Here is a 24,187-nt window from a genome sequence, read left to right on the forward strand (position 1 = left end):
ATTCCCCATGAGTCATTGACATCTTAATTGTCCTCTATAAATGAGGGTATAAATGTCAAATTAAAGAGAAGTAATGCAATTTCTTAAACTGTGTGTAAAATTGAAGGGGACAATTAAAATGGAACGGAGGGAGTAATTTGCAAGTCCAAGTCGTTGCTTGTTCTCCTTCCTTGACAATCTCAGGGCCCCCGCTTTGTCCCCTGGATGTGTATACTCATGATGACGGGCCCTTAAAGCCCACATGCTTGGGCCCATAACTCAGGACAGCAGACTCTGCACAGTAGTTGTAACTATTTTCTAGATCGTTAGGCCCAATTCATTGGGTCCCTCGACTATTGGATCAGATGTGGCCCATCCACATCTTCTACATGCGGCAAACTTGAGATGGTCAAGATTTTTGCCTTTTGATTTCTTGAATTACATTGGTGCCCCTCTAGGCTCTAGGGAATCTCATCGTTTTAAAAGGTCAACGCCTTATTCATTTGGTGCTTTGACAATTTCACTCTTTTTTTTTTTTCTCTTTTTGATAAAGAGCTTGTAATATATATATGCATTCTCACATGAGGACATCACACCCCACTTTTTTATAAAATATTGGACTCACTGTTTCAGTTCATTTTCACAGCTGTAGATGCGAGAGTCCGTATACAGACGTTCGCATGTGAGACATGGTGCATAATTCATAATTTGACTTAATGACCATCTTTTTTACTCTATTTCTCATTTGAAATACCACAAAGAAATATGTTGATAATTGGAATAGAACTTTAGGCACGCATATGTCTAATCCAGTTGATTATCAACCGAGTCATCTCTCATTGTTCACTCTATTCCTCATTTGAGACAAAATTGATTCAATATTGTAACTATATGGTATAAGCATGAAGATTAGATTTTTCTCCACGTACCAAAGAAAAGGAAAGAATGAAAAGGACATGCATCATCGTCATCATAATATAAATTAATTTATAATGTGCGTTTTGTTGTTAAATTTCAACCGGTTAGAAGGGTCAACTCATTTGAAGATTCAACATAGTGCATTTTCCAGCTTGGCCTTCCAAGGGTAAACTCTAAATTAAGTAACATATCTGAAGCAGACAAAGAAGTAGAATCCAAGCTCTCCTCCACACTATCAGACACTTGGAGTTCTCCAGCCCTCTTCCCCTCCTCCTTTAAAAAACAAATAGAAAACCATATAGTTAATTAATTAATTGCAAGAATAGACCAAGACATAATTAATTCTGAGATTATTAATGTTAATCTTGGCTTAATTAATTATCTACCTTGAATTGAGAATATGTCAAAGCATTCTGATTAAGACTTGGTGTTTTCTCATTATTTGTCTCCATTGGCAATGACCAAGAATGTCTGCAGATCATAAAAAAAAACCAAGACATATATTAATATTAAAACATGATCAATGAATGTTCAAAACCAGATGGATTGAAAGATTTCAATATGCATATACTCACTACAACTCGCAAAATGGATCAAAATCATCCATGGCTACTCAATTAAGGCTATCACACACACACACATATATGCCATTTCGATCTGAAATTATACTCTTGACAGAGTCAACAAAATAAGGTCAAAATAAGACATTAATTACTGGTTGAAAGGCCATGTCTTTAATTGATGGATCGATCCATCCATCAATTAAAGACATGCCCTTTGAGCTAGCGGAGTAGGTTGTTGCACACAAATTAAACCATTAATTTGAATCTAAATGACATTATAGAGATTTGAACCAAAACCCTTGACTTTGAAGTACATTGGGATCATGTGATAATGCATGAACAGTATATATATATACACACACATGTGTATATGAAAACCCTAGCTAGCTAGGTTCATTGAGATCTATGTATATATACACACAACCAAGGCTAGCTAGGTAGCTCTTGTACGTGTAAGCGTGCAAGTTAATTTTGTTAATGTCTTTTTCATTTCAAAAAAAATACATATAATAAGCAACCAGCTGTGACAAAAGAACAAGAAGATACTCACATCTGGGTGGGTTTTGTAAGATTTGTTTGTAATGGATTGAGAGGGGCATAAGAAGAGTTGGTTTGATAAGTTGTTCTAGTATAAGCCAATCCATCATCATCATGACCATTAATAATCCCTGAAGCTCTTTGGTTCAAACCCATATGATCTGCCTGTCCTTGACCTGTACCATTTTATCAATCGATAGAGCCATTGTGGCTCTTGCTTTATCAGACACATGAATCAAATAATTGATATAATGCACCGGGGCAGTGACTAGAGTCCAAAATCTCAACCATTTTGTTTGAGAATGATTGAGTTTTTTTAAACAAAGAGAATATGAAAAAAATTTAAATGGATTTTGAATTAATGGAGAATCCAATTACCTGATCCTTTGTCAGTGCTCTTCACTGTTCTGTACATCTGCATGAACATCAACAACCGTAGACATTATGAGGAGAAGGAGGGAAAAAAGTCCACATTGTTAAGATTACTCTCTCTGTAGATGCCCCTTTTGTCCTAATCCCCTTGTTCTCCTCCACCCCCACCACCAATATATATATTAGTTGTTATGGCAATATATATATATATATATGTGTGTGTGTAATCCTAAAAACAACAACAAAATCATGGAAAAAAAATCAATATTCAAACCAAAATGATAAAGATGTCAGCAATTGTCATCTCAGTTATCCCAACTGTTGAATTGTACGCAAAATATTCATACGAATTCGTAAACTCCACATGTATCACTTGATGTACATAACTCAACAGCGTTGAGATAACTGAGATACCAACTGTTTGGGATCCCTTTTATTACTGATATTCAAATTGACCAGAGGAGTAACCCCACCTGTAAGTGACTCTTCACATGAGCTAGGGTTAGATCCTTCACATTCATCAGCTCTAATACAGATTTTGGCGTAGCTCCTGAGGGTATTTTCAAACAAACATATTTTAGCTAAAAATAAATTAAAGATATAAGTTTTAGAAAAATGCTGGATTGGGGTTGTTGTTTTAGTATTACTTACTTTCATGGCCACCAAGAAGCTGAACGGCATGAATAAAATGAGCGTGTAGAGTTGTGGTCCATCTCATCCTGGGAGCCCTAACACTTCTCTTCATCATCACTCCATTAATCATTCTCCCATTACTTCTCTTGAACTCACGACCGTAGATTTGAGGTTTGTGGTGGTGGCTGGGATTCCTTGATCTTGCTGATGACGGAGGCCCAAAATCTGGCATTTCAAACCCTAAGCTCAACTTGGGTTCTCTCTGAGGATCAAGACTAGTAGTACCATTGTAGTTACCACTCATGAACCCATTTTCATGGCTGATATCACTTCCAGTACTAGTACCAGATTCAGTGGTTGAGCTCCCATGGTCGCTAGTCTGAACTGCCTTTCTTGTTGACAGACTGATGTCGTATCCTTCACAATCTGGATTAATATTCACTGAGGGGGGGCTGATCTGTAAGGAAAGATCAGGGAAAGGAAATGATGAAGCAGAAGCTGCAGTTGTCATGATGGGTTTTGAGAACATCAAGTAATGATGATGAGGAGGAGGAGGAGATCTAACTGAGAGTAAATAAGCTAGGGAAGAAGAAATGGAAAGAAAGAAACTTTGAAAGGAGAGCTTGAATGAATGAAAAGGAAAGTGATGAGTGATTGTGTGATTATATCATGAGTGCCTTATGATTTGCATGGGTTTTGAGAAAAAAGTAAGAAAAAAATAAACTAGGCTTTCTTAGTAGGATCACTACTCTAAGATCAATCAAATATAAATTTAAAGGAATTGGAGAGAGAGAATGAGAGAGAGGGTAGTACTCAGATTAAAAGAAACGTGTAGGAAAAGGGAAAGGAACAGAGTTTTCTTGGGGAATTTTGAAGGGAAAAGGTATTGAGAAGGGAAAAGTTGTGCATTTAAAGATGCAGGGAGCATTCAGAGAGAGTGTGTGGTCCAATTTTTTCAATCTTTAGATAGTATTTTAAGGGAATGAAATTAAAAGGAGGTTCAGGGGATTATAACGGGTGGGTGGGTAGGTGGAGAAGGTGAGTGTCTGTGTGCAGGCATTGTTTGGAATTCGAGATAACACAAATGAAGTACTACTGTTCAATGGAATATTTCCAAGCTAGGGAACCCCTCTCTCTCTCTCTCTCTATATATATATATATATATATATATAATTAATTCTCTTTATTACTGTTTCTTCTGACTGGCTCGCTAAATTATGGTTGCATTTATTGGGCTCTCTCCATGCAGACGTGGCATATCATGTATTATTTTGCATGTAATTAACACGATCAGAATTTATATATATTAACCAAATGAAATAAGGTCGTCATCACATAGAGACTAGTCCGGCTAAGATTATATTCCCATTTTGCACGTACATAGAGGAGTATTGCCAATAATAATCGAGCTGTACACGTGCCAAGTCTCCACCACAAATATCGGATTTTGAATGGTCTTCGTGATCGTGAGGGAGGAATATAAGGAGAAACAAACAGAACATATATACACACATATATGCATATATATATATATAATTAAAAGAGGTCAGATTGGCTGGGGTGTCCGGCGACACCAGGGAGTCGGACCCACATGCCCTAATTTCCATTTACGTCTCGTGTATCTTCTCTATCAATTCCACGAGCTGTTTGCTGGGTTTAGCTGCTGAAGATGCCTTATACGGTGTCGTTTGATGGGGAGAGTGATTGAGTGCGCGTAGGGAATGTAAATCGGAGATCATCTATATTCATCGACTAGTGTTTGTCTAGTCTAAAATCTAATATTGCGCTCCGATATTCCCTCTCCGTGTCCAACTATATATATTCTCCCCTTGCCCCTTGGTGGAGCCCCACCCGCTCACCCGGAAAGAAAAATCCATATTCCTCGGCGTCAACATGGTTCCTGTCACGTGACTTTGTGGACGTGGCCTTGTCTAGGTTACATTATGTTACAGTAATCTTACGGATCCTATTGTTTTTTATCTCAATTATCTCAAAATACTACGATGATGGACGTACACGATTTTCATATAGATCACATGAAAACCACGATTTTTATATGAATTATGTGCGTCTTATCTCAACATTTGATATAACTGAGAAAAAAAAACATTGTAATCCCTAACATATTTATTATGTTATATAAGTTTTTTGTGTCTATTTTGTTTATGATTCCTCTTAAACCACCGTCTGCTCGAACCCCTATGTCTTTTCTATTTTAATATAATATATGGAATAATAATACGCTGAATATGTAAGAACAAAGATGAGTTGAAATTGTTAATAACTTTCTTTTGTTAATTATGGTTTCCGAAGATGTGGTCAGCGCCTGATGCGCTCTAGATTCGTCGGGAAATGGAAAAAATTTAGTTTATTGAATAATTAAACAAGGTTGCATGGGCAATATCTGGTCAACATGTCTCTCTCTCTCTCCATGGCTCACTAGCTTGCCATGTTGTCAAATGCTATATTCCATATTCCATGTGTTTGTCTTGTTGTATTTAAAATCATCAAACCTAGCTGCAGGTTTGTTCATGACAAGGCCCTATTATTCCTTTTCACGTTGAATCAATACCTAAGGCACCTCATTTGCTGCCATTAGTACTATTCTATTTTATATATATATATATATATATATATATATATATAAGTGCATGATCAACAAGCAAGGACAAACATATACTAACTACCTTTCCTTGTAACCAATTAAATTCACCATTTTGTAATGCTATATATGTTGGCATTTCTTTACAAAATTGATATTGGTTTGAAAAGTCAAAGCTGAATTCTAGTTTTTTAGCACATAGAATAGAACTCACACATACACAAATATACATAAATATGTTGTTCAAAAGAATTCGAACATTGTATCATGAGCTTCTAGAAATACATGAATGATTAGCCAACTGAGCTAAGCACCGACATGTACATATGAATATATGATTAGGTGGAACTAAATGAAGTGATCTCTATGGGGTTAGAAGTATTGGAAGAGTAGTGAGCTTCTACATGGTGATTCGTGCGGAAGAAAAAGAGGGCATGTGTGTTTGCATTGAGATTTGAACAACATTTTTAACCTTCTCCCACCGAGGTTTTTGAGGAGGAGGAGAAAAAAGAAAGCAAGGAATCACCGGAATCAACGCCGTTTAGGCTGACGACATGGAATACGAATAATAAATAATAATAAGCGGAGCACTGGTTACTGTTTCCACGCAGTGTGTTGTCAAACAGAAGATTGATTATTCTCATGAAAAGGGAAATCCTACGGCTGGCAATTGTTGTAAGACTATTATACAAATGATTAGTTAATGAGTACGTTGTCAAAACTCACGTTCAAAAAAGTCTCCTTCAACACTGACCTGATTCACCCCCAATATTATACATACATCATCACCAAGTTTTCTATTTGAATTAATTATTTTTCACTAGACACTTTTTTTAATCGAGAATTACACCATAAATTCACTATGTGGACTGTTGACTTGAAATTAAACTCTGATCGTTAATCCCGTTTGCATAGAAGTTTGTCTTCTTTACGACATGATAAATTGAGATAAAATTCAACTCATAACCACAATGATATTACATAGAGTTTAAACTTTAAACTCAGAGATCTAAAGAGAGATCCGAAAGAAAGTACTCTAGAACGATAACTTGGATGAGATAGGATATGATATATCTAGTAATAAAGACATTTATGGTACCTCAAGGAACTCTTCTTTATATGCCAAAATTGATTAAAGATTGAATCAGAATATTTTGGAATTACAGTAAGGACGAAAATGAGGTCTTCCTGTTGCACATTTCACAAACCATACGTCATCGACTGCTTATCCCTCACTGGGTTAAGTGAAGTGAGGTTGATATATATGGACTTGGAGTTCAAACCAATGCATGACATCATCAGTTAATTAATTTCTTGTAACCCTAATTAATAATAATGAGAGCACTCTCGAAAAAGTGAGTAACAATTATATATGTTTGGTATAATTGCATGAATGAGATCGCAGTTGATCAGTAATTACTTGATTCGATCAATTAAACAAATAATTTGTAGCACGGTTTTGTCTTTAAAACGGTCATCTACAATTAAAAGGTGTTGAATATTAACTTATAAAACACTTTGTTTTCGCTCAACTTTGGATGTGAGACTTTTATCTTAACACTCCTTTATACTTGTAAACTCGGTTATCCGAGGCCCAACAAATGAACTATAAGGATTCTCGTCCTCTCACATATGGGTGGTCTGTTCATTGGACATTCGAAAGACCATACAAGTGATAATTGAGCTACCCCTCATCTATGAGTTGTCCGTTCATAAGAACATTCAAAAACCCAACAGGTGATTCAAGCGAGTGGAGATAAATGAATCCGAGATCGTAATTGTGTCCTACTCTCCTTGTACCAATTGTTATAGCTAGGGGACCCATTAGTGGCAGATCATCATGTGCATGACCTGCAATCAGGTTCAATTGTTGGCTGTTTAGAATGGCCACTAAATCTTCAAAACTTTTTTGCCTCTACGCAATAAAAATATATTAAAACCATGAATGATTCACATAAATATTTGGTCTAGCTTGTCAGGGCTAGCTAGCTAGCTAGCTTTCTATTTGATTCGAATGGTTCATGATGTCAATCTTGGTAGTTTATATACAGAGGAGTAAGAACTAATAACATGGAGTAGTAGTACTGGTGCAGCACCAGTACTGGGGTGCATTGATGGCTTCTTTGTTGTATATGCTACATATAGAATACGAAAACCCAGATGTCAAAAATCACTTCCATCCACAGAAACTCTCTCTGTTTGGGTTGTTTTTATTCTTCTTTCAATTTCTTCTCTCTACTGGATGTTTTTAAGTGATGTGTGCAGGGAAGGGAAGGTAAGGGACATGCATTTTCTAACATTCTCTCGTGACTCTGTCCCATATGCATCTCATTTTCTCATTAGTGCTTGTCGCATGGACCACATAAATATATATATATATATATATATATATATGTTCCTTTTTATTTGTTCCGAAGCTTATGTATGTTTTTGTCCAAAATTTTAAAAAAAAAAAAAACAAACACTTATGTATGTTTTCTCTTGCCTGTTATGACTACCATTTTGTTTTTTCTAATGTTAATGCCAAGAAATGCTACTACTTCTGGTTGTCAAATGTCAAGCACCTCATTAATAGGATTTAAGAAAACCAACCTTAAATTATATGTTAACATCACTTAATTTCTTTCCCTTTCCTCCAGCCACTGTTTCGGACAGCTGATTGACCTAATGAAATGAAGCTCCTGATTGCCATAAACCTTTTCTGACCAACCACAGTGTGATTGTGTGAACCATGTCGAAAATGGACAAAAATTGAGCTTAAAGCCGTAGTGCCGCCGCCTCTTCCCATCGTTGATTTGGAGAACTCCGATGTCTCCTCTGGCCAATAACATTACCATTCAACTCGTATCGATTCCCCAATCAATTTTTAGTCAAAATAGTTGTTGAATTTGGCGACCCAAGTACGACCTGAATATATCATTATGTAAAATAATTTTTTTTTTCAACTTTCTATCTCAGCCGTGTTGGTCATATCCAACGGCTGAAATTAGACCCCGTATATTTCAATTCATGCGGACATCTGTATCAGAGATTTCGTGTATATATATGTATATTTAGGTGTATCCCAGTTGAAAGGATACATATGTACCTAATTCAAAGATCTTAGTTGATTAATTTATGATACGGTAAGTTAGAACTCTTATACTGTTAATCTTCCTTTTAATCCATTTGTAAATTCTTCCGAATGGTTAATCAGTGGGAAGTGCCCCATCTAATCTAAGCGAGTTGTTCTCAATTGGGCTTGGGTTGGATTTGAGCATATTAAGATGGGCCTCGAACCATTTTACCACCCAACCAAATAAAGCCCAACAATTCGTCCAACCAGATCATAGATGTGGGCCTTCAGTGCCCAATGCTGGTTGCTCCAAGGTCACACACAACACAGTAATGGATTGGGGCCAGGCCATCTCCGTCTCCATCTCCGTCTCCATCTCCATCGCTGTCGTCAATCTCATCATAGTCTAATGTCTTCTTCGTGGAAGCCAACATAATCGCAGCCAAGATACCCAGACAATGACGAATCTCGGTACTTCCCTGCTATTTTCCTCCCACATTGTCCATCATTGGCGTGTATCTTGCAAAAGATTTCTTGAGAGACAAAATTTTTCTCTCTCTCTCTCTTTCCAGTTTTCGCCATCTCCATTTTTTTAGGGGATGATTTACGCGAACTGGTCTGATCAATTTTTAATATAAACGAAGACAACAATGTAAAATTGGAACACAATGTTTCATGGGAATTTTGTAGTTTTAAGATTTTTAGTTTTCCTCACCATAATCAAATTACCAACAACGTTGTTAGTCTTGTTAATTTACAACGTTGTTAGTCTTGTTAATTTGAATGGTTTTACTGGTCTCTCGTAGTTTATTCATCATATATATTATCCTCTTGAATAATTATTGCTGGCATACTTTCATTTAAATTTCTTTGGATGTAATATATTATGTCTTATTTTGATGCTTAAAGCATGAAGAACGCCATAATTAAACAATGTCAAGGGGGTGATGGCACAAAGTTGGATATGAAGAGAGGCATGAGCCTTGCATCGTGAAGAAGTCATGTTTCATGATGGATGATCAGCTCTGTTTTCCCAGATAGCTGCCAAAGTAAGATAAATCTGGAAACCTTTTTGTAACTATTTTTCTTCCAATTTATTTATATCAATTAAATGTGTATATCTTCCATGGGAACATATATTATTCAGCTATTTATGTTTGCTGGAGACTTACTTACTTGACCTCATTTATCGACCTTGGAAGATAATTTAGATTTTAACATGATCTCCTCGTGCTTTCCCTTTATTCTCACCGCATTGGGCACATAAATGGATATCAATAACATGTTCTTGGGCCATGGTTACTAAGATCTCAAAATACATGCTATGCAAGCTCTTAAAGTGCAGCTGATGGAAAGATAATTAATTTCTATTCCCAGACAACTTAAATACATATATGACATATATATGCCATAAGGGGCCACTCTCATTGACCTTTTTGCCACTAGTGTAGCAGCACTGCGTCATTATCTTACTTGCATATGTGTGAGGCTGTGAGCTTCTGGGATATAATTGGGTGGGAAAACAGACGTTTGGAAAAGCAATTTGATGCAGAACTTATATTTCTTGGCAGGATTTGTGCTTGTTGGAGAAATACTTTCTATTAAAAATTTACAGATGCAAAGTTGTTAAGTGCCCGTGGTATGAGACAGACTGATTCGCTTGTTTTAGGAATTAATTACTATTTTAAATTTGCATGTCTGTTGGTATATTTTAATTATCTCCCTCAGTGGTCGTGGTCCTGGTCCTGGTCCTGCCCTTCCCTAGATAATTCTGTGTTGACATATCTCTGTCAATCTCTTCATGATTCATGCTGAGTTTAGTTGAATTCTGTTGGAATGGACTTATAAATTGATCGAGATTTCAACATACCTCTGTCCATCTCTATATCGAATCATGGTTTATTCTATCAATGTAACTGTCTCCTTTGCAGTCCTGTTGTTTTCAATCTTTCTCTACTATGCACTGATTGGAAGGTCAAAGACTGCTGAAGGTAGCAAGAGTAGAGAGGCTCCTGAAGCCGCTGGTGCATGGCCTATTATTGGCCACCTACACCTACTCGGTGGGGGTGACCACCTTCTTTACAGAACTCTGGGCGAATTGGCTAAAGAGTATGGGTCAGCATTCACCATCCGCCTTGGCAGTCGCCGTGCTTTTGTGGTGAGTAGCTGGGAAGTGGCAAAGGAGTGCTTTACAATTAATGACAAGGCACTTGCTTCACGTCCTACTACGGTTGCTGCAAAGCATATGGGCTATAACTATGCTGTCTTTGGCTTCGCACCCTATAGTTCCTTCTGGCGTGAGATGCGAAAATTAGCAACACTGGAACTTCTTTCGAATCGCCGGCTTGAGATGCTCAAGCATGTTCGGACTTCTGAGGTTGACATTGGAATAAAAGAGCTATACAATTTATGGGCTAAGAATAGCTCTCGCCCTGTGCTTGTTGAACTTAAAAGGTGGTTTGAGGAGTTGACTCTTAATGTGGTAGTTAGAATGGTTGCTGGAAAACGTTATTTTGGGGCCTCCGCTGCTTGTGATGATGGTGAGGCAAGAAGGTGTCAGAAGGCAATTAGTCAGTTCTTTCATCTAATAGGAATTTTTGTGGTAGCAGACGCGCTTCCACTTCTCGGGTGGTTGGATTTGCGGGGACATGAAAAGGCAATGAAGAAAACAGCCAAAGAATTAGATTCCATACTTGAAGGTTGGTTGGAGGAGCATCGACAAAGGAAACTTTATGGCGGGTTCCAAGATCAGGGCGAGCAGGACTTCATTGATGTGATGTTGTCACTTCAAGATGAAGGGCTACTGTCAAATTTTCAGTATGATGCAAGTACGAGCATCAAGTCTACTTGCTTGGTAAGTTAAATATACATGCTGAGTAAGTAGGGTCTAAATGATCCAAGTGTTCTTTTTGTATGATTCATCATATCTTACATATGACCACTAAATTGACGTCTTCTGTTATCTTCAAACAAATTTCTGTAGGCTCTTATTCTTGGTGGCAGTGATACCACAGCAGGTACATTAACATGGGCCATCTCATTACTTTTGAATAATCGACATGTTTTGAAGAAGGCGCAAGAAGAATTAGACTCCAAGGTTGGCATGGATCGAAATGTTGATGATTCAGACATTAAGAACCTTGTGTATCTTCAAGCCATCATCAAAGAAACTCTTCGATTGTACCCAGCTGGTCCTCTTCTAGGACCTCGGGAAGCCATGGAAGATTGCACTGTCGCTGGTTACCATGTCCCAGCTGGCACCCGCTTGATAGTAAATGTATGGAAGATTCAAAGGGATCCCAGAATATGGGCAAATCCTTCTGCATTTGAGCCTGAGAGATTTCTCACAAGCCATGTGGATGTTGATGTTAGAGGTCAACAATTTGAACTTATTCCTTTTGGTTCCGGCAGAAGGTCATGCCCCGGTGTGTCATTTGCGCTCCAAGTCCTTACCCTGACTCTTGCTCGTGTTCTTCACGCATTTGAGTTGGTAACTCCACTTGATCAACCAATTGACATGACTGAGAGTTCAGGTTTAACAATTCCAAAAGCCACCCCATTGGAGGTTCTGCTTACCCCTCGTCTTCGTGCAAAGCTCTATGAACACTCAAGTCTGAACTAAGGCAGGTTGGAAAGGCAACATTTAAAAGTAAATGGGATTGAGAAAATAATGTAATGGTTGGTATTAATGGTAATGGTCCGGTGGGTTGTGTGCAACTTATGTTTTGATGAGTCAAAATTATTGTAGCCTATATCTATGCTTGCTCTTGTATCAGTTATTTGACTTGGTGTGCTAGCGACTGGAACTTCAATTTCATAGCTTATATGGAGCTTTTTTGCTCTGTGAGCATCTTTAAAGAGTAAATGAGTTCAATATATATTAGATTTCTTTTTTATTCGTTTCAGAGGCATATAAGAGCTTAAGGTGAATATTGGCGCACGCGGAATGATGAAGTCACTTCATTTCAACTTACGCTTGCTCTTCCGAGACTCTACTACCAGTGAGGGAGCCCTATTCAATCATTAAATCGAACAAAACCTCCCAGATACGTTCTTCTTACCTGCCTATGGCTTTTTTTTTTTTCCTGATAAGGTCGAATGAAACAAGTGTTTTTAGGAGTGTAAGAGATCTCATGTTTACTCTTTCATATTAAATCTTTTGAGAATTATGCAAACATCTGATATAAAACTAGCTTCTAAATTATTCTGTAGTCTATGTGAAGATACAGTGAGTGGCCTGAGTGACTTGAACAACCTTGCTGTGTACATATTAGCAATCAAGATATATGGTCTTTCTAAATAATCACATCAACATAAATGTTTCTGCCCTTCCTGATAAGTAATATCACCTGGTACCCTGACTGTGTCTTAACAGAGGATTCTCAGTCCAGCTTCTTGTTTGCTTGCTAAAATGTCTTCTAGAGATCTGATCTTTTGTGATTACCACTTGGCCATAAAATAATAGAATGCATTAACTAATGCTTTATTGATAACCTTAGAATAAGCTTTAATTTATATCTTATCAAGATCTATTACGTATATTTTTTTGTTTTTAAATTACTCTTTCATGATGCTTATCCTGAAGAAGAATTTGATTTAAACCATTTATTTGTCGCATTCGGCCTATAATATTCAAAACCCCACCACCATGCTTAGAGCTATGGCTTTAGCGGTGTCATATTGCACATGAAGATATTTTTCTATACTACTGTCCAATATGTGGAAGAACTGGACAAATTAGCAAGAAAAAAAAAACAATAATAAGTTGAAAGATGAAACTAAGGAGAAGATGGCTACATAGCAGCAGTTAAACTTTCCATCCTACAAGATAAGAATACTGGACTTTAGTAGCGCTCTTGTCAACATTCTGAAAGTTAATATGAGTGGAATGGCTTTTTGAAGTAAAGGAAGAGATAAGTAACATATGACTGTTTTATTGCAACAGACTAAGTTACTGTTACAATGATTCCCCTTCTGCCATACCTGAATACTACCGTAGCTGGCTTCTTCACCATATTTCTCTTTACTTTCTACATCCTAAGGAGGTCCAAGTTCGCTAAACGAAACTTAGCACCGGTAGTTGGAGGTGGATGGCCTATAATTGGTCACCTCCTCTTGTTAACAGGATCTCAGCTTCCACATATAGCCTTGGGAGCCTTGGCCGACAAGTATGGTCCAGTGTTAACAATTCAGGTTGGGTTGTTCCCAGCCTTGGTGATCAGTAGTTGGGAGGTGGCAAAGGAATTATTCACCACCAACGATGTAGCTGTATCCTCCCGTCCCCGGCTTATAGCTGGAAAACTCTTATCCTATGACTATGCAGGTTTCGGATTTGCCCCTTATGGTGCATTCTGGCGTGACATCCGCAAAATAATATCAGTAGAGCTACTTTCCAACCGGAGGCTTGAGCTGCTAAAACACGTTCGAGCCTCTGAGGTGGAGAATTCGGTGAAAGAGTTACACAAGCAGTGGACAAAGAACAAGAGTGATTCAGGTCATGTTTTAGTTGAAATGAGGCAGTGGTTTGGGGACATAAATTTGAATGTGATTGTTCAGATGATTGCAGGAAAGAGGTACTTTGGTGCCAGTGCTGATGAAAAGGAGGCAAGGCGGTGTCAAAAGGCATTTAGGGAGTTTTTTCACTTGGCAGGACTATTTGTACTGAGGGATGCGGTTCCATTTCTTGGTTGGCTAGATTTTGGTGGATTTGAGAAGGCCATGAAGAAAACAGGAAAAGAATTGGACAGTATAATAGAAGAATGGCTAGAGGAGCACCGCAAGAAGAGAGAATCCGGTGAGACTGCTGACAGTCAGAAAGATTTCATGGATGTATTGCTCTCGATGCTGGAAGGTATGGACCTTGCAGGTTTTGATGCTGATACAGTTAACAAAGCCACATCCATGGTACATTCTGCCTCTGTTTCTTTCCTGGAAACTTGTGCACTGTTTACATGTACATATTTAGTTTCAATCTTACTGCAATAAGTTCATTTTGCAGGCTCTAATTTCAGGAGGAACTGACACTACGACCGTGACCATAACATGGGCTCTTGCACTGCTGCTGAACAATCCTCTTGTATTGAAAAAGGCGCAAGAAGAATTGGATGCTCATGTTGGCAAGGAAAGACTGGTAAATGAATCGCACATCAATAAGCTTGTCTACCTCCAGGCCATAGTCAAAGAGGTCCTGAGGTTGTATCCAGCCGGACCGCTCTCAGGAGCTCGTGAGTTCACTGAGGATTGTACAGTAAATGGTTACCATGTTTCAGCAGGCACCCGCTTAATTGTGAACCTTTGGAAGATCCAAAGAGACCCGCGATTGTGGTCTGAACCGTTCGAGTTTAGGCCGGAGAGATTCCTCACGACCCACAAGCATGTTGATGTTAAGGGACAGCATTTTGAGCTTATCCCTTTTGGTGCTGGAAGACGTATATGTCCTGGATGGACATTTGGCCTTCAAATGACTCACTTGGTGCTGGCCAGTGTAATTCAAGCGTTTGAGATATCAACTCCAGCAAATGCAGCAGTTGACATGACTGAAACTGCTGGATTAACAAACTCCAAAGCCACCCCACTCGAAGTCATGATCAGACCTCGCTTGTCTCCTACTGCCTATGAATAAGGATTGTCACCTAGGGCTATTCCTTACCGTCACTATTCCTGATGCAACCAAATATGTGTGTTTATATGAATAAGGATTGTGCTTTGTGAGCCATGGCTATTCGTCAGGATTGTGTAATTATACGTTGCATATTTTCTACTTTGGCTTGTATCAGTTGTATGGAATCATGTGTCTGAGTAATATGTATTTTTTTCTCTCTGTCTAACTTGTGTGTTGATGTGCTTTGAGGACTAGATTATGTTGACAACTTGACATGAAAATTGGGAAAAAGGGTCATGAATGTTAGATGGTTTGGTGGAAAGGCTTGATCATTGAAGCCATGAAGACTAGACTGAAGTCTTTGAAGGCTGCATATGAAGGAAATCAAATAAAAAACAAGGAAAGAAAAATCAGAGAAGTTGGCGGCTGGTTTTGCAACAAGAGAAAATAAGGCATGTGAAGAACTTGCTTTGTTTTGCAAGCAAGTGTTAAACGTGTGGACCCGCGATTGTGGACTGAACCGTTCGAGTTCAGGCCAGAGAGATTCCTCACCACCCACAAGGATGTTGATGTTAAGGGACAGCATTTTGGGCTGATCCCTTTTGGTGCTGGAAGGCGTATATGTCCTGGATGGTCATTTGGCCTTCAAATGACTCACTTGGTGCTGTCCAGTGTAATTCAAGCGTTTGAGATATCAACTCCAGCAAATGCAGAAGTTGACATGACTGAAACTGCTGGATTAACCAATGCCAAAGCCACCCCACTTGAAGTCATAATCAAACCTCGCTTGTCTCCTACTGCCTATGAATAAGGAATTAAGGATTGTGGGCTATGGCTTATTCATTACCATCACACCATTTCTGATGCGACCAAATATATATGAATAAGGATTGTGATTTGTGAGCCATGGCTATTCATGTTTTCTATTTTGGCTTGTATCAGTTTGTATGGAATCATGTGTCTGAGTAATATATATTTGTTTCTCTCTGTCTAACTTGTGGGTTTATGTGCTTTGAGGAGGACTAGACTAGATTACGAGGACAAAAATGCAAAATGCAAAAATAATACAGAAACAAAAACACAATTAAAAGAGAGAACGTGGAGACAGAAAAGAAAAGGCATTGTGGGTGTTTGGCAGTGCGTTTGCACTGCGTTCAGTTGCAACACACCTCACAGCACCACAGTTTTTTGTGACACGCCAAACAGCTTTTGCGTTCCAACTCACCTCACAGCACCACAGCCTTTTACCTCACAGCACCTCACCACACCTCACAACACTCTCAAACGCTTACAATGTATGTTGAATTGTCCTACGTAATCAAATTAGGTCAATTATTTTATTTTAAATTAATGTACAATATAAACATTAAGTGATTTTATATTAATATTATTAGTCATATAATATAACCGTAATTTAGATACGTCAAACGCACCTCATAGCACCACACCGCACCGCACCACAGTTTTAAAAGTGATGCGCCAAACAGTTTTTTGCGTTCCAACTCACCTCACAGCACCACAGTTTTATAACTCACAGCACCGCACCACACCTCACAGCACCTCACAGCATTCCCAAACAAGCCCATTGTTTTGCAAACATGTGTTAAACGTTTGGACATGTAGTGTTCACGTGTTTGCAAGGAAAGTGGGTGTCGGTGGTATGTTGTTGTACCTTAATAAATAGGAGGTGTTTAAAATTTTTCTAAAAATAAAATAAAATTATGGATGTGTTTTGATCATGTTTACGAATCTAATGGTATAATTTTCATCCCAAATAAAAATCATATTCATCACAATATAGATATATAATGTTACGGGTTTATATTCAACAGTCCATAATTTTCATCTCTTTTTCATGTTTAATTTGATTTTTGTATGGGACAAAAAAATACCGTTACACTGGTAAACCGGATCAAAACACATCCATACATTTTTAAAAAATAAAATAAATTTTTTTTAATGGCCTTAGAGCCATTACAACAGGACCTACTGTAAAAAATTGACAACAGGTCCCATCCACTCAAGGAAAGTAGAGTCCAACTATTGGAAACAAGGAATTCAATTTGGACAAGGAGAGCAATTGAAGGAAGCTTGTATTCAGTATAAAAGGAGAGGCAACGGCACAATTGAGAGGGGAGTTGGAGAGTCACAATTCTATCTAGTTTTTCTTGTGTTCTAATTTAGTTTCATGGATTGTTATTATTTAGTTTTATTATGTGTTCTTGTAGTATGAGGAACTAATTCTCTTGTTAAGGTTTTAATGTAACCTAGCCATGAGTACTACATGATTTTAGTTATGCTAATTCATAATTATTATTTCATGTTTGAGTATCTATTTGCGTGTTTAACACTTTCAAATACCTTATCAATATTTGATTGATTTGAAGTTCTGAACAGAGACTACAAGGAGATGTTTAGATTTATACTTTTAACAATAGATATCATAGGTTGCATGAATCATAAGAATATAGGGGAATAGCCTATGTGGTTGTTACATGATTGTCCATAGAATTTAATGAATTTTTGGTAGTTGAGTTTGAATGTTAGGAATAACATGAATTAATAGTAAAAGTGCATTTGATATAACTAGGAATGAAGTATTGAATAGGTTAAAGAAATCGACTATCAACATGGCTGCTAAATGGAATTAGTATGTCAAAAGGCGTCATACAAGTTTGTCTTTTGAATATTTGATATAGGTTTAAACTCGAGAGTCAAATCTCATTGTGTGGTTACAATAGTATTATTCTCAACTAAAATCTAACCCAGTACCTTCCAAATCTACGCGGTTGGCTTCCTAAATATTTAATTGGGTTCAAGCGGTATGAAAATATCAGTTCCTGCGATTGATTTTGATTTAAGGTCTCCATCAAGGCACTAGAGAGTGTTTTGCACTATCTAAAGAAAAAGTACAAAGAAAGGAAGAAAATCTTGGACACTAAAGGTCATCAAAGAGAGCTAGCTTATCTTTATTTTCTTGATTTAGGAAATATCATTGGACGATCTAATTTCTTTGTTAAGGACTTTTGAGGGATAAACATATCTGCTCTGGATGTGTTTATATAAGGACACTATCGTCTCCAAACTTTAATTTTTCCGTGTAATAATCGTGATTGTTAAACAACACTCATGCACAAAATTTTTGTAGCAGAGATTAAAGCTACACCATAATTTTTCAACTTCACCACTGGACTGCAACTTTACCTGTCACAATAATTTTTTTTACCCCACTAAGCATACACCACAATTTTTTTCCAATACAAATTTGATAGACTTTATCAGAAATTTCAGCTCGCTCAAATAAATAAATATGGTCCATTTTGGATCTATCTGTTCACTATGAATACATCGAGCCCGTATAACTTTGTTTCTCTGAACTGTCTCATTCAATGGTACTCGAGCAATAGGGGTCAGTGGGTCTATCACCAAACGACCTGCGGGCCAATGCTCGGCCCAAACCCGAAATGACATTGGGCCTGGAAATCTACCTCATGGACTAAATTCGAGCCAAGCCCGACCAATAGCTCGATACATTATATATATGTATATAAATATAAGCATATTGAAAACTTTTGGAGTCTTCGTCTTTTAAGAGCATATATATATATATACTAGGAAGAAGCCCGCGCTTTGCGGCGGGTGTTGTTGTTATGAATGATATACTTAGGCAAAAATAACGAACCATAGAAAACAATGCAACATGAAACACTGACAATAATATAACAAATTGATGCTGATGAACTCACTGAAGGATTTTGGAAATACATAGTAACTGATATCTTTCTTAAGAAGTTCAATACCATTAAAAATTCATTCCTGAGAATCTGCAGCCAAGAAATGAATGACATAAGACTATTCTCATGTGCAAGAATTTTGATTTGATTCAATCGGGAATGACCACACACAGAGGACAATATGCATAAACTGCTTCATAACCATTGGGAAGTGGCAGAGTCACCAATGTGTTTTCCATTGAGAACCGCCTGCAATGATTTTAAACATTTAGGAATCCTTGCTGAGAAATTTAACAACTAATAGCATAACAACGTTAGTTTTCTACCCTACGAAACTAAATAGATATTGAGTGAACCCTTTAAAACATAGACTAATATGAAAGTAAATACTATACTCCAAAATGAATCAATTTCAACCAATCCTCGACAACATCAATACTTTACCTTAACTACAGCTGAAGACAACCACCATTTTGCTGTAGGTTGATCTTCCACTCCCGTTCTATCAGCCTGTCATCAGATTACAAAAAGCTCATCTAAGAGACAACTCGAAAGAAACACATAAGCAAAGCTTGCGTTGGCTTTGGTTTCAAGATTTGGAAGCAAATGACAAAATTGAAAAACGTAGAGCGCCAATTCAAAGAAAAACATGGCACAAATCAAATGCATGAATATGAACATGAACCCATTACTCTCATATTCTTGGCCTCGCCATAGTTCTCCAACAAAATGAAATTGAGGGACTACAGGCAAAGAAAAATGTCATGGTATTGTTGTTACACCACTACCAAATGCTTTGATAATCAACACTGGAGACATTTTTACCCGAACCACAATTGGATAAAACCCAACGACACCAACATAGGAACTCAAATTAAAGACAATTGAACCTCGCCTGAGCAACCGAAAGGAACCCACACCACAACAGAAAGTAGCCCAACCAAATAAAACTCCAGATCAAACAAACCCCCTACAAAATATCAAGAGCTTTGCGAACCATAATAACATATACATGCATCGTAGAGCACAACTTCGACTCTAGCAAACACGCCGTCGACATAAGAAGACACCTAGAAAATTAAGTTATGCTCACAAGACGACAAACGGCATAAAAAAAATGCCCAGTGGATACGATTTTGTAAGTAAAAGTTATCTGATTCCAAGAGAACAATTTGAGTGAGGAGAGGTGAGCTGCAAAGCAATGGCGAACCTTCCTGAATAAGCCAAAGGAAAAAGACAAAAATCATTAGATCAAACGACCCACATTCTTACACACATGCCCTCCACAAGACCAAGACACCTAAGCAATTTTTGGTACATGAACCGTAGAACTCAGATTCTATAAGCTCTGTGACGAAGAGATGGCGACACGTACACAAAGTGCCTCTCAAAGGAGACAAAACTTCAAAAAGTTCTGGCAAAAGACGATAAAAAGGGCATAAAAAGACAACAAAGGCACGCTATCACTCACGAGAAAGCCACAACAACCCTAGGATCAGAACCCATACTCCGCCATCTGACGCTCGAGAACCAAGGCTACTGAGGACCAAACGCGCAAGTATGCATTGCGGAGGGAACTCGCCAGGAAATGGGCCATAGCAATCTTATATATAAGTAATAGATAGATAATAGATAGATTAAGCATTCTCAGCGGGACGGGAGAGGGCAATGCCTCCTCTCCACGAATCCCACCGCGTATTCTCCATTTGCAAGACACAAAGCAATTTGAGACAAAAGACGATTAGCTAAAGCTAGAAGGATCGTATCATTATCAGTCCATTAACTAAAAAGAAAACTAATTTTAAACTTCTAAGGCCTCGACATCGGAAAGGCGTATAATTATCAGTCCAGCCCAAGGCACAACTCATCTGGGCCCAGACCAGTCATGGACTGTCATTTTCCTGTGAAGCCCGAGTGATCATTCTGGGCTTGGGCCTTATCACTTAATTATATATGGTTGTGTGATTCTTATACGAAATACAAAATACAAAATATTAATTTAAACATTTATTTAAAAAGACAAAATGGAAACGATCCTCTGCTTTTCTTTTTCTTCTCGTGGATCTATCAGAAAGGCAGATCTGCGACCTTCTTTCTCCTAGCCAAGGACTCAGCTCTTTTGCTCTGTTTGATGACGCCACTATGGTGGTGTTGGGGTGCTATTGCGACATCGTTCTTCCCCAACTTGATGTGTTTTATTAGATATGGTGGAATTGACATCAATGACAACGTTTAGGGAGATATGATTTCAAAGTTGTGGCGGTTCTGGTTAAGTGCCCATGGATTGTTGAGGGGGATTTGGGAAGATGATAAATTGATGATTTTTTTGTGTTTTTTATTTTAAATTTTACATGTAGCAAAATGATTTTATTTTCCTTCAGTTTGAATGCCATGTCAACAAAATCTGACAAATTTTCAAGGGAAATGTGAATTGGGACAGAAACAATAAAAAAATTGATAGTTTAAAGATAAAACCGATTGAGTTCATAATTTAAAGATAGAATCAAAAAATCTTGATGGTTCAAGAACATTGACAATATTTTAGCTATAAACAATGTTTTTAATATGGGCCCCACCCCGATGACATTTACAAAACGACAAAGACAACTCTTCTTGCATACACCACTCACAGAAGAAAAAAAATCTATTATCTACTTCTTTATATGCTTGTTTTATATTAAAAACATAATTTATAAAGTAAATTGCCCCTTCAGTTCTAACTTTCTAAGCAATAGAAACCATGGAATCTCTTCTCCTCCTCCAGGTACCCACACCTGTCATAGCAGCAACCACCGTTGCCATCGCAGTATTCATCTACTACTTATGTTCAGTATCAAGGAAAGAAACCAAGAATCTACCACCGGAAGCCGCCGGTGCAAGGCCTTTCATGGGCCACCTCCATCTCTTGGGAGGCTCAAGACCAACCCACCTAACTCTCGCAGACCTGGCGGACAAGACCGGCCCAATTTTCACAATCAGGTTAGGTGTCCATCGGGCCTTAGTCGTCAGCGACTGGAAGATCGCGAAAGAGTGTTTCACCACAAATGACATGGCCTTCGCCAACCGTCCAAAAGCTCTGGCACCGGAAATCCTGGGTTACAACTACGCTATGTTTGGGTTCAGCCCATACGGCCCATACTGGCGCCAAGTCCGCAAGATCGCCACCCTCGAACTCCTTTCCAATCGCCGGCTGGAACTGCTGAAACAAGTGCGGGAATCCGAAGTGAAGGCTTCGATTAAAGAGATTTACGAGCTGTGGAGCAAGAGCGAGACCGGCAAGGCTTTGGTGGAGATGAAGAGATGGTTCGGAGACATAAATTTGAACGTGGTTTTCCGGATGGTGGTAGGGAAGCGATACGTGGGTGCGACCACAGAGGAAGAAAGCGAAGAGAACGAGCGTTGTCGTAAGGCGCTGCGAGATTTCTTTACGCTGACTGGATCGTTCCCTGCTTCGGATGCGCTGCCGTATTTGAGAAGATTTGATTTGGGAGGAACGGAGAAGGCTATGAAGAAGAGTTTTAAAGAGCTTGATAAGATTCTTGATGGATGGTTAGAGGAGCATAGGAAGAAGAAGGGAAACCAGGATTTCATGGATGTTCTCATATCAATTCTTGATGATGCATCTGATCTTCCCAGCTATGATGCTGATACCATCATCAAGGCTACGTGTGTGGTATTGCTCACATTCAATCCTCTCTTTTTCTTTTTCTTTTTTCAGTGACTGGCTATAGAACATGCCAAATAAGTCAAGATCTTGCTGTCTTGGTCGTCGGTAGTGGTTGTTACGTGCGGTATGGTTGTGATTTTTTTGTTTTTGCCCTTTTTGTGCAGGCAATAATGCTAGGAGCAACAGATACGACAACAGTGACATTGACTTGGGCTTTGTCTTTACTAATAAACCACCCACACGTCTTAGAAAAAGCCCAACAAGAATTGGACAACATAGTTGGTAGAGAAAGGCCAGTGGAAGACTCAGACGTGAAGGATTTGGTTTACCTCCAAGCTATTACTAAAGAAGTAATGCGATTATACCCCGCAGCTCCTCTCTCTGTCCCCCATGAGTCATCTGAAGATTGCACTCTGAGTGGTTACCATATCCCGGCCGGAACGCGACTGCTGGTCAATCTTTCGAAGCTTCTTCGAGACCCGGATGAATGGTCGGAGCCTAACGAGTTTCGGCCGGAGAGATTTCTGACTACACAGAAGGATTTTGATGTCAGGGGTGCTAGTTTTGAGTACATTCCATTTGGGACTGGGAGGAGAGTTTGCCCGGGAATTTCTTTTGCTCTTCAAGTTATGCATCTTACACTTGCGAAATTGTTACATGGGTTTGAAATTTCAAGCCCAACTGGTGGCCCAGTTGACATGGTTGAAGGAGTGGGCTTGACTAACCTAAAAGCCCACCCACTTGAAGTCCATTTTAGTCCACGCCACCCAGCCCACTTGTATGATTAAGTGAGTATGCCTATGTTTGTTTTTTTTTGTTCTGTTGAAGATGCTTGTGTGAAGTGTATTCCAAGTTCCAACTTACTGTGCTTGATCTTTCTTGCACCTCTTTGAATTCCTGTACGTACGTTCAAGATTAAAAATTTCACGTGGATTTGACAATAATGCAACCGAGTTCTCACCAAACAAAGACCTTATGACTCAAGTATCATAATGACGGTGACGGCCCAAAAAAATAAAGCCGTGCGGGCCATCCAACTTGTTTATAAGCAATACCTCCATATTTTTTTCAATGTGAAGCTTCTTGCGTGGGTTCCAACGTAGATCAAGTGCCCTACGTTGGGTTAAAATATTCAACCCTCTATAGGGATGGAAAACATTAATTTAATGTTTGCATCACATTGTCGCTCTCTTGATGTGGTTTCTCGTGTTGGATTACAATAAATTAAACAAGATGGAGTAATAGACTAGTGCATTTATAGTATTATTCTCAATGAAAATCAAAGTCAATATCTTTCAAATCTATACGATTTGGCTTGCTAAATATTTAATTGGGTTCAAGCAGTACGAAAATACCAGTTCCTGCGATTGATTGTTTTGCACTATCTAAAGAAAAAATAAAAAGGAAGGAAGGAAATCTTCGACATAAAGGTCATCAAAGAGAGCTAGCTTATCTTTATTTTCTTGATTTAGGAAATATCATTGGACGATCTAATTTCTTTGTTAAGGACTTTTGAGGGCTAAACA

General features: G+C 38.3%; 4 protein-coding genes across 5 annotated transcripts; 3 read left to right on the forward strand and 1 right to left on the reverse strand.

Annotated features, from left to right (window-relative positions):
• Positions 1 to 991: 991 nt before the first annotated feature.
• On the reverse strand, positions 992 to 3,621 carry LOC119999242 (probable transcription factor KAN4). Its single transcript, XM_038846713.1, has 6 exons — positions 3,021 to 3,621; positions 2,843 to 2,919; positions 2,376 to 2,412; positions 2,011 to 2,173; positions 1,284 to 1,368; positions 992 to 1,170 (listed from the first exon to the last, which is right to left on the reverse strand). The coding sequence occupies exons 1-6, from the start codon at positions 3,529 to 3,531 to the stop codon at positions 994 to 996; spliced, it is 1,050 nt and encodes a 349-aa protein (XP_038702641.1). The 5' UTR covers positions 3,532 to 3,621; the 3' UTR covers positions 992 to 993.
• A 6,509-nt stretch (positions 3,622 to 10,130) lies between these two features.
• On the forward strand, positions 10,131 to 13,317 carry LOC120000202 (xanthotoxin 5-hydroxylase CYP82C4-like). Of its 2 annotated transcripts, XM_038848154.1 has the most exons (3): positions 10,131 to 11,513; positions 11,643 to 12,282; positions 12,566 to 13,317. In XM_038848154.1, the coding sequence occupies exons 1-2, from the start codon at positions 10,554 to 10,556 to the stop codon at positions 12,279 to 12,281; spliced, it is 1,599 nt and encodes a 532-aa protein (XP_038704082.1). In that variant the 5' UTR covers positions 10,131 to 10,553; the 3' UTR covers position 12,282; positions 12,566 to 13,317. The 2 variants fall into 2 exon arrangements, with proteins under 2 accessions (XP_038704082.1, XP_038704081.1); XM_038848153.1 differs by lacking the exon at positions 12,566 to 13,317 and having other exon boundaries at positions 10,136 to 11,513; positions 11,643 to 12,555.
• A 169-nt stretch (positions 13,318 to 13,486) lies between these two features.
• Positions 13,487 to 15,486, forward strand: LOC120000203 (cytochrome P450 CYP82D47-like). The gene is made up of 2 exons (XM_038848155.1): positions 13,487 to 14,563; positions 14,658 to 15,486. Exons 1-2 carry the CDS (start codon positions 13,622 to 13,624, stop codon positions 15,279 to 15,281), a joined length of 1,566 nt encoding a protein of 521 aa, XP_038704083.1. The 5' UTR covers positions 13,487 to 13,621; the 3' UTR covers positions 15,282 to 15,486.
• A 6,080-nt stretch (positions 15,487 to 21,566) lies between these two features.
• Positions 21,567 to 23,605, forward strand: LOC120000545 (cytochrome P450 CYP82D47-like). The gene is made up of 2 exons (XM_038848661.1): positions 21,567 to 22,667; positions 22,826 to 23,605. Exons 1-2 carry the CDS (start codon positions 21,735 to 21,737, stop codon positions 23,447 to 23,449), a joined length of 1,557 nt encoding a protein of 518 aa, XP_038704589.1. The 5' UTR covers positions 21,567 to 21,734; the 3' UTR covers positions 23,450 to 23,605.
• The last annotated feature ends 582 nt before the right edge of the window (positions 23,606 to 24,187 follow it).

This window comes from Tripterygium wilfordii, chromosome 6 (assembly GCF_013401445.1).
Source record: "Tripterygium wilfordii isolate XIE 37 chromosome 6, ASM1340144v1, whole genome shotgun sequence".
Lineage (NCBI taxonomy): Eukaryota > Viridiplantae > Streptophyta > Magnoliopsida > Celastrales > Celastraceae > Tripterygium > Tripterygium wilfordii.